Source organism: Acomys minous (genome assembly GCF_964271855.1).
Source record: "Acomys minous genome assembly, chromosome: 2".
Taxonomy (NCBI): Eukaryota; Metazoa; Chordata; class Mammalia; order Rodentia; family Muridae; genus Acomys; species Acomys minous.
Window position 1 is genome coordinate 85,684,770 of NC_140484.1, and position 11,428 is coordinate 85,696,197.

An 11,428-nucleotide genomic window follows, 5' to 3' on the forward strand; every position below is an offset into this window, starting at 1 on the left:
ATCTTCAGCATTGTCCTATTTCTTGTAAATAATACAGGGTTCTACCTGCATATACACCAACAGGCCAGAAGAGGGCATTAGTTCTCCAAGCTGTATGAAACAATGTCAAGTTGTAAGAACCAGGAAGCTCTTAAGATTCACTTGTTATATGGTCAGATCTATTTATTATAAGTTTTGTTGGTAGCCATATTTTTCACTCCCTGTGGAAACATATGCATACCCACGACCCCATCTCAAAACTATTGCAGGTTTCCATTTCATACTCGACAAATCTTTGTAGAATATTGGTTGTCCTAGCTCTCCACAGCTGATGTCCCTTCATCATTAAGAAAATTTAGAGTCGTATAACCCTGGATGTTCTAGAACTCACTATATTAAATTTTATAACAAGGTTAAAAAAAAGAAAAGAAAAGAAAATTTAGAGTCAACAAAGCATTATTTAATTGGTCCCTGGGTGTCTTTACCCTTCCTTTTTGTTTAATAAGCATTTTTAAGGAATGATTAGCTTTTTCCACAACTGCTTGTCCTGTGGGGTTGTGAGGTATACCAGTAACATGTTTTATATTATAATACATAAAGAAGTTTTTCATCTTAAGGGACACATGCAGGAGCATTGTCAGTCTTAATTTGTGCAGGTATTTCCATAAATGCCATTATATTCAGTAAATGAGTAATCACACAATCATCTCTTTCAGAATGTAAGGCAGTTGTCCATTGAAAACCTGAATATGAGCCGGGTGGTGGTGGCGCACGCCTTTAATCCCAGCACTCGGGAGGCAGAGACAGGAGGATCGCTGTGAGTTCGAGGCCAGCCTAGTCTACAAAGTGAGTCCAGGATGGCCAAGGCTACACAGAGAAACCCTGTCTCGAAAAACCAAAAAAAAAAAAAAAAAAAAAAAAAAGAAAACCTGAATATGTATCAATGGTATGATGCACATACCTCATTTTTCCAAATTCTGTAAAATGAAACACATCCATCTGCCAAATTCCATTCCTTTTGTTACCTGTAGGGTTAATTCCAGAAGGATTTGACTATATAAGGAACATGTAGGACACTTATTAATTATTTCTCTGGCTTGTTGCCAAGTGATAGAGAATCTTTTCTTCAACCCCTTACCATTGACATGATGTTTTTCATGAAATTTTGAGGCTTCGAATACATTACCTATCAATAATTTGTCGATCTCTTCATTTCCTTGTGCCAATGGACCTGGTAACTCTGTATGAGATTGAATATAAGTAATATACAAGGGATAATTTCTGCTTCTGATGACCTGTTGCAGTTATATAAATAATGTAGTCAATTCTGTGTTATCAGGAGTAAATTCGGCAGTTTTTATATGCAAAACAACCTTTTCAGCATATTGAGTGTCAGTAATTATATACAGAGATTCAGGAAAATCTAACAGTACTATAAGGATTGCATATAATTCTGATTTTTGAACTGATGTAAATGGGCTTTTAATCACCTTGGTCATTTTATCAGACTTATAACCAGCCATACCTGATTTATTTGCATCAGTGAAGAAGGTGGGTGCCCCTGAAATTGGTGACCTCTTTACAGTACTTGGAAGGATCCAATTAGTTCTTTTTATAAACGTTAGATGTTTGCTTTTTGGGTATCTGTTGTCAATGTCTCCCAAGCTCTTTGCCGATCTCTGTTAATTACCCAGTAGTTTAGAGTAGGTACTGAGAAAGCAAACCTTTCCCTGTCCTCCTATTGCAGAGGCATGGTGAAAAATCAATCTTTTAAATCAATTTTGATTATATGCCAAGGCCGAGGTAGCAAGGAAGGCAAAGGAATTCCAGGTTGAAGTGAACCCATGGGTTGAATCACCTTGTTTATGGCCCTCAAATCCGTTATCATTCTCCATCCACCTGATTTCTTTCTTACCACAAGCACAGGGGAATTCTAGGGGCTGGAAGAGTCTTCCATGTGTTGAGCCTCCAGCTGCTCTTTCACTAAACAGTGAAGCGCCTGCAACTTTTCTTTTGTTAAGGGCCACTGTTCCTGCCATACAGGTCTGTTTGAAATCCAATTAGGGGCAGGGATGTTGGTATCTCAGCAGTGGCCCCTCTTATACATTTTGACACTCTATTTTTATTTATTTATTTATTTATTTATTTATTTCCCTTTATTAATTTATTCTTGTTACATCTCAATGGTTATCCCATCCCTTGTATCCTCCCATTCTTCCCTCCCTCCCATTTTCCCCTTACTCCCCTCCCCTATGACTGTGACTGAGGGGGATTACCTCCCCCTGTATATGTTCATAGGGTATCAAGTCTCTTCTTGGTAACCTGCTGTCCTTCCTCTGAGTGCCACCAGGTCTCCCCCTCCAGGGGACATGGTCAAAGGTGAGGCACCAGAGTATGTGAGAAATTCATATCCCACTCTCCACTCAACTGTGGAGAGTGTTCTGTCCATTGGCTAGATCTGGGTAGGGGTTTAAGGTTTACCGCCTGTACTGTCCTTGGCTGGTGCCTTAGTTTGAGCAGGACCCCTGTGCCCAAATCTGCCTATCATAATGTTCTACTTGTAGGTTGCTAGGACCCTCTGGATCCTTCTACTTTGCCATTCTCCCATGCTTCTCTCATCTAGAGTCCCAATAGAATGTCCTCCCCTCTGTCTCAGTTTCCCGGTAACTGAAGGCTTAAAAATGTGGAACGCTTCACGAATTTGCGTGTCATCCTTGCGCAGGGGCCATGCTAATCTTCTCTGTATCGTTCCAATTTTAGTATGTGTGCTGCCGAAGCGAGCACCATTTTGACACTCTAAACCTGAAGAGTTCTGAGGTTGGACAGTGGGCATAGCTTGTGGTCGCCCTGATCACTTACATTAATTTCTTCCCCAGCAGTGCATACCAATTGACCCCTAGTTTCAACATTGTTTATCTCTGTAATTGCAGGAATATTAATCTGAGTACCCCATTGTTGTAAGACATCTCTTCCCCACAGATTTATGGGAACGTCAGCCACAGAGGGTCTCAGCCTCCTTGTCTGCCCGTCTGGTCCCACATACTCAAGCCACCACACACTTCATTATATTTGAGATAACTTACCAATTCCTACAATTTCTGTATAAACCTTCTGAAGTGACCAATTTGGGTTCCAAGACTTCTGACCAATGGTTGAGAAATTGGCTCCTGTGTCCACCAAGCCTTCTATTTTAACACCATTCATTTGTGTAATTATTTTAGGTCTCTGATCGTTAACTACTGTTTGTCAGAACACATGTGTCCCTGTGCTTTCAAATGTACCAGTCTTTTCCACTGGAGTGGCTTTGTCCTTAATATAAGGAAATAGTAGGAGTTGAGCAATTTTGTCCCTGGCATTGATTTTTATCTCTTTCTTTATACATGCCATGGTTTTTTTAATTTTCTCTTTAGAATCTCTATCTATAATACCGGGATGTACAATAAAACCATGAGAAGTCAGCCCACTTTTTCCCAGGAACATTTCTACTGTGCCTGAAGGAAAAGGACTGAAAACATCAGTATTTAATTTGTAACATTTAACCTGTGGAGATAGGGTAAGAGACATATTTGAAGCCAGATCCAAGGCTGCACTGTCTTTAGTAGCATGTATTAGATCAATAATACTCAGTTCCTGTTCGCCTGTGGGTTTGTCACTTCTGGATTGGTCAGGGGAATTAGGCTGGCATTGTTTATGGGGGCCTGAGCTGATGGCCCCCTCCTGTCATTTTCTGTTGGCAGGATATTGCCTTGCACATCTCTCTTAGGCTGACAATCCCGAGACCAATGTTTTTCTTTCCTACAGTGACTACAGTACCCTGGAAATCTTAACATCTCATTACCCTCATGACCAGAACCTCCTTGTTTTTTTTCGGGTCATTGTGCTTTCTATCTCTACACTTTCTTTGCACATGACCAATTTTACCACAATTAAAGCACCAAGTATTATGATATCTGGGCTCTCTGGCTAAAGCTTGTTCCACAATATTTTTTAAAACTATTTATTATGTATGCAGTGCTCTGTCTCCATGTTCACCTGTACACCAGAAGAGGGCATTAGGTCACATTATAGATGGTTGTGAGCCACCATGTGGTTCCTGGGAATTGAACTCAGGACCTCTGGAAGAGCAGCCAGTGCTCTCAACCTCTGAGCCATCTCTCCAGCCCCATTGTTCCACAATATTATTTTGATATTTCTGAGAGTTAATGTTAACTGTGTCCTTTACCCAGTCATCTAATGGAGCGCCTCTTTCCTTTAATGGTCTAAGCATCCTCTTACATTCAGTATTTGCATTCTCATAAGCCATGATAAGTTTTAATGCCTGTTTGGTGTCAGAATCTGGCAATCACCTATCCATAGCAGATCCTAATCTCTGTAAAACTTTTTTTGTGAAGGGTTCCAGAGGGCCTTGGAATACTTTAGTAAATGGAATAGTTGTTTTCCCAGGTTCCTCTACCAGCTCCCAAGCTCTCAAGGCTGTAATATGACATTGTTCAATCACTCTATCTTCAGCTTGAATTTGTTCTCTTAAGTTAATATATTGTCCTTCACCAAGCAATTGATCTCTATTATTTATTCCCCTTATGGTATTTTCCTGCTCTATTCTTACAACCTCTGTTCGCCACCATGATAACCACTGTAACTGTTGTGCTGTTTCCAATACCGCTGAAACTAAAATTTTCCAATCTTGGGGAACAAGTCTATTTTGCGCGGCCCAGCTATTTAACATTTGTTTAACGAAGGCAGAGTGCATACCATATTTGACAACGGATTCCTTAAAAATGTTTTAAATCCATCATGTTTACAGGACACCAGGCCATTTCGTCATAACCCTCAGCACCATTTTGCGTGGGCACATGTCTTACAGTGACTGGAAAAGCTGAAGGTGTCTGGGTGACTCTGGAGGTGTCCTCCACTGGTACATTTTCCTCCAAAGACCTCTTGGTCAGTCTGCCTTCCTTTTCCTCTGGTTTCTGACCTTCTTCACCCTTTTTAACTAAAGGTGCCTTCTGCTTTTCCAGCCCTTCCAGTTTATTTGTTTGTTTGTTTATTTATTTATTTATTTATTTTATTTTGTCCATTTGTTCAGTCAAGTCAGTAATTCTTTCCAAAAGGATAGAGCTTATTGACTCAGTTTTTGTTTTTGTTTTTGTTTTGGCTTTCTGGTCTATTTTCTGTCCTTTATTACTCTCATTTACCAAAAATTCTATCTACTTTCCCATCCTTCATTTTCTTTCCTTTATCTTTTCATCTGTCCAGTCAAATCTGTAATCTTTTCCAAAAGGATAGAATTTACTGACCCTTTCTCCTTTTTTTAAATCTTATTAGCTTTTCTCCTAATCCTTTTAAGAATGAAATACAATAAAAGAACAACGAAAAAACAGAGAATTCTCTCTAAGCATAAGGCAGGAAAGAGTTTTGCAATGGTACTTGCGACTTTGTTGATACCCTGAAACAGCATTTCTGTACCTTCGAATTTTGAATATTTTCTCATATTATTAGAAATTATGGAACCCATCGGGCCCCACATTGGGTGCCACTTGTTGGCTCTGTTTCTTAACAATTAAACTTTATTATACAACCCAACTATCTTACACAAGAGGGAAAAAAGGTTAAAGGGAAACAAGAGTGAACCCTTCGGTATCCGTTCCACGGGACGGGTCCCTAGGTGTCTCTGGCCTGCGCGCTGATTGCTGGTCCGGCCTGTTCGCTGATCCTCTTCCTGATCCACGTGCACTCAAGCTCAATCGGCCTCTCTGTGCTCTCTGTCTGTCTGTCTCTCACATACAAGGGCTGGTCTCTTCCCATCGAGGGTCGATTAAAAATACAATAATCCAGGTGGAGTCCCCCGGTCCGCTTCCTGAATTCCAGGCCCAGGATGGCTCCTCCCAGTCCATCTCAAGGTTGATCTCAGGGAGTATCCGTGGTGTGTCCAAGGGCAAAGCCCGCCAAGACTGCTTTCACCTGTGACAGAGCTTACAATCCTTCCCACAGTGTGTTTCTGTCATTTTAGAATTGCCTATTCAAATTCGAGGGCCAGTTTTTGAATAGGTCGTTTTTTATCATTTCATTTATGACTTACTTTTATAGCCTAGATATTTAATCACCTGCCAAACACAGAGTTGTCAATAATCCTCTCCCATTCTATGCGAGTTTCTATTCACTCTATTCTTTTCTTTCACTGTTCTTCAACTTTTTAGTTTTATAAAAATTAAGCTTCCCATTCATTTGTTGACCTTAATCCTTGGATTAAAGGGAGTTCTATTCAGACAGTACTTTCACATAGATAGATCATAAATAGATGAAAGAAAATTCGATGATATATTATTACATAATGTGTATATTTGTATGTAGAAAGATATTTAAATATATATGCATACATACATATGTACATATTATATCTATTGACATATCTTTGCACATATGTATACATATATGAATGTATTTTCTGATTACTACTCTCTTTTCCCCAAGAATTGGCATTGGGAATATACATATGTATATATACATATGTGTATAGGTATTTATATGTGGGCGTGTGTGTATGTATATACGTACATACATGTGTATCTACCTAGCTATATAAGCACCTGTATTTATCTATATCTTTATATAATCTAATTTATGTATATATATATTATATTGATATAGATGTAGATGTAGGTATAAATATAATGCAAGATATAGCTTATGATTTATACCAAGAGGGTCCCCATTTCTGGTTTCAGTGTTTAATCTCTTTTTAGTTAGGTTTGGTAAAAGGTGAAACCACAGTGATTAATTTGTTTAACACATCTAGAAGTTTTAGTAGGGTTTTAAAAAAATTTCTATTATATAATAAGATGCCATCTGCAAGTAGGAACAGCTTGACTTATTCTCTAATTATTTATATCAGTTTAATTTCCTTCTTTTGCCTTCTCACTACAACTAGTATATAGAACAAAATATGAAATCATAATTGGCATATTATACATCACGGCCTTACTTCTAAAATGAGTATGAAAGTTCAAAGTCTTCATTTACAATTATATTATCTGTAGTATTTACATGTATAGGTTTTATAATGTTGAGACGTGTTCCTTGTAATTGGTCATACTCTACGATTTTTTGAAGAAATATTTGATTATATCAGAGGGGTTTTCTGCATCTGTTAAGACGATCATGTGGTTTTGGTCAATGAGTCCATTTATGTAGTTTATTACACTTACTGGCATTTATATGTTTAATGATCCCTGCATTTCATACATAAAACAAACAGAATCATGGTTCATAAACAAGCTTATGAATATTTGTATTTTTGGATATTTTTAATGTATATTCATCAAGGATGTTATCCTGCAGGGTTTTTTGTTTTGTTTTGTTTTGTTTTTCCTGAATGTCTTTAGCATTGGAGTGACAGTAGCTTCATGGAAAATGCTTGGGCGAGCTTCTTTGATTCCTTTTTTATCTGATTTTATTCTGTTATATTTTTCCTTTTTTGAATATTTTCTGACAGATTACCACATGGGATAATTAATTATCTGTTAACATGACATTGTAAATTTGTAGGTAAATCGATGAAATTAGAAAAAGATCATACTGAACTGTCCCATCCTGCAGAACATATCAAACCAGGGTACACAGGAAAGAAGGAGTGAGGATTGAAAGCGAAGGAACAGAGACACAAAATGACAAAGGCCAGGAAGAGACTATCCAGTCCACTGTTCCGCCGTTGCTATGGGAACAGGGGCGTAGTGAGCAAGCACAAGTGTATGGGCCTGCTCTAGGTTGGCTGAGAAGCCCACCACTGCTGTGGGAACGCAGGCGCAGTAAGCATGCGCACTGAGAAGCCCACCACTGCTGCGGGACGCAGGCAGTAAGCATGTGCACACGTATCTAATTAGGTTCTTTTTGTTGGCTGAGCTGTTGCTGCTGTTAAGCAAGAAGCAGCAATTTTTTAAAAATTTAAAGTAACATGACGAGGTGATTGGGAATATGATTCCCCTTTTTTACCTTTAAAAATTAAGTTGGCTGTTTTGTTTGTTGTCATTTGTTCCCCAAGTCGCAGCCAGCCCGCTGGGCCCCTGTGGCTGCAGCTGCTTGAGAAAGCCCAGGCCTTTGCCTCAGGCAGGAATACAGCAGAAAAAAATGTGTCCGTTTTAAAATTGTCTCACACCCCGTGGAGACCGGGTTGGTATGCAAAATAAAAATTTTGTTTTTAAAAGGCTAGCATTGTCAGCGTTTTGTTTAACCTTTTAAGTAAAAACTAAGCAAAGAGACAATAAAATCTTAAACATCTTGTAGTTAAGGAGTTTGGGATTAACTCCATTTTTTAGGCCAAATTAGAAAATTGTAAGGTTCCTACAAGTAACATAAAGTAAGAAAAATTTAAACTTTTTGTAACCTTTTACAAGAAAAAAATTAAACAAAAAATTTTTTAAATCTTGTAGTCTTTTGCAAGCAAAAACTAAAATAAGAAAATTATAAAACATTAGGCAGTTAACTCCATTCCTCAGGCTGTATTTTTTTCAACTAGCCATGAGTTTGTGGCAATATTTGTTTTGGAAGAGCTGAGCCCGTAAAAGATTTTGGCTCATGAACGTTTTAGCCCTGGGTAGTTTTGCGGGGCAGCTACCGTGCCTGGGTCCAGGCTGTGCTGTTTGTTTGGAAAATTGGCCAGCAAGTCAAAATAGAAAAAAATGCCCTTTAAAATATAGAAAATTGGTCTTTTCTCAAAATATAGAAAACTGGCCTTTTCTGAAAATATAGAATATAAAACAACATTTAACAATCAAACACATTTACAGACACAGACACAAAATTTGACATGACGATCATAAAGCAAACAAAACAGTTTGACAGGTAAGACAAAAAAAGCAGTTTTGAAACTTTGAAAATAAACAGCATGCTTAGGTTTAGACTCTCTTTAACTAAAGCCAGCAAGTTAAAAATCTATATACAGAAATCTCCTCAGGTCTAAAAGCATAACAGGTAACTATAGAGACATATTTTAATTTAACATCTATCTGTCAGAGTTGATTTGGCATCAGTTCTTTGGGATAAACTTTTTTTTTTTTTAAGAGAAGTATGCCTTTATTCCCGTGTTTCTCAAATTAAGCTGGCTGAATTGGTTGCTTTGAGAAGTGATTTAGTCGAAGAGACCAAATCCGAGATCCCCATCTGATTGCTCAGACTTTTCCTTGGCTTCAGCCTTGGCTGGGGCTGCAGCAGCAGCAGGAGCAGCAGTGGTGGCTGCAGCCACAGGGGCTGCAACCACAAATGCAGATGGATCCGCCAAAAAGGCCTTGACCTTCTCAGCAAGAGGGAAGGTGTAGTCAGTCTCCACAGACAAAGCCAGGACCCTCTTGTACCCACTGATGATAGAGTGTGGCACCGAGGCAACAGTTGGGTAACCAATCTGCAGACAGACACTGGCAACATTTCGGATACCCTCTAGGAAACGAGAGTGCAGAGTCTGCTCATTGATGTCAAGCACTTCCGGGTTATAAATGTTGCCATTGTCAAACACCTGCTGGATGATCAGCCCAAAGGAGTAGGGCGAGATGTTGAGCATGTTCAGCAGTGTGGCCTCGCTGGCTCCTACTTTGTCTCCGGTTTTTATCAGCTGCACATCACTCAGAATTTCAATGGTACCTCTGGAGATTTTAGTGGTGATGCCCAAAGCCTGGAAGAACGAGGTCTTCTCAGGCCCCAGACCCGTGTTCTGGGCTGGCACAGTGACCTCACAGGGGGCGATGGCACCAGCACGGGCAGCTGCAGGCACCTTATTGGCCAACAGCATGTCCCTAATTTCAGTGAGATCCTCCTTGGTGAACACCAAGCCCACATTACCCCGGATGTGAGGCAGCAGCTTCTTCAGAGCAGGGTTGTTTTCCAGGTGGCCCCTGATGGCTTTGCGCATCATGGTGTTCTTGCCCATCAGCACCACAGCCTTCCCTCGCAGGGACATGGGGATCTGCTGCATCTGCTTGGAGCCCACATTGTCTGCTCCCACAATGAAACATTTTGGGTAATCATCCAAAAGTTGGATGATCTTTTTTTTTTTTTTTTTCAAAAGTTGGATGATCTTAAGGAAGTAGTTGGACTTCCAGGTCGCCCTGTCTTCCCTGGGCATCACGGCGATGCGTCAGGGATCGCCACACAGGGTTTAAAGACGATGTCACTCTAACGAGGATGCCTGGAGAGAGCGGGATAAACTTTTAAAAGTAACACAGGTAAAGATTGAGGACAGGTACAGCATGTCTTTATTATGGTTTGAGTCTGTCTTTTAACAATTTTATATTAAAAAAAAGAATAATAACAATTTTATATTGAAGTTTTAGGCTTTGGTTATTAATATGATGTGAAGCATGAGCCTTTTGAGCTCTTATCACATTTGTAAGGCATACCAAAATTTTAGTAGCTTCATTACCTCTAGGCAAAGGTCTAGGCAACTTAGTATGAACTTTTAAATGTCCTATAGCTATCTGGATTTGAGAAAATAATCCATTAGTCTGTGATTGGGGTTGGATTAGCCCTGTAGTCTCTAAACAAGAAATAGTCTCTGTCACATAGGCATTATCTGAATATAAATTAAAATGTTGTAAAATAGTAGCTACTATTTGTAGTTCGATAATTTGAGCAGACTTAGCAGAAGTAGGAATAACATGTCTGTCCTCTATGTAATTAGATGTCCTATTAGAAGACCCACCAGTAAAAATCAGCAACCATCTGTCACAGGCTGAAATTGAGTTATTTTAGGAAAATTAAGTGGATGTTTAATTAAAAAATGAAAAATCCTTTTGGAGCAAAAAATGGTTATCTATATTTCCATAGAAATGTGCATGAACCAATGGCCAATTATTAGTATTAATAAACAGCCAATCATGTTGCTTTTTAGAATATGGCTGAATAATAAAATTAGTTTTTTTGTCAAAATATTTTTTTTCCTAAAGATTTAGTTATTTACTTATTTTTTTTAATTATTTACTTATTATTTATTTATTTATTTATGAGTGTTCTATTTGCATGTTTGACAGAGAGGGCATCAGATCACATTATAGATGGTCGTGAGCCACCATGTGGTTGCTGGGAATTGAACTCAGGACCTCTGGAAGAGCAGTCAGTGCTCTTAACCGCTGAGCCATCTCTCCAGCCCCCTAGTTATTTACTTATTAAATATACAGTGTTTTGCCTCCATGTACACCAGCAGAGGGCACCAGATCTCATTATAGATGGTTGTGAGCCACCATGTGGTTGCTGGGAATTGAAGTCAAGACCTGTGGGAGAACAAGCAGTGCTCTTAACCTCTGAGCCATCTCTCCAGCTCCCAAAATATTCTCTTCTTGCAGTCAACCTATATGAATCAACTTTGCCATAGGCAATTAATATGGTAACGTTACTCTATTGGGAGAAGATGACAAATGTTCCCATAATATAGGAATCTCTTGACAAAATACTGTATAGGTTATGA

At 39.0% G+C, this 11,428-nt stretch overlaps 1 protein-coding gene across 1 annotated transcript; it reads right to left on the minus strand.

The window, feature by feature from the left end:
• Positions 1-9,020: 9,020 nt before the first annotated feature.
• On the minus strand, positions 9,021-10,167 carry LOC311583427 (large ribosomal subunit protein uL10-like). Its single transcript, XM_084757005.1, has one exon. It carries the CDS (start codon positions 10,088-10,090, stop codon positions 9,104-9,106), a length of 987 nt encoding a protein of 328 aa, XP_084613131.1. The 5' UTR covers positions 10,091-10,167; the 3' UTR covers positions 9,021-9,103.
• Positions 10,168-11,428: the final 1,261 nt, after the last annotated feature.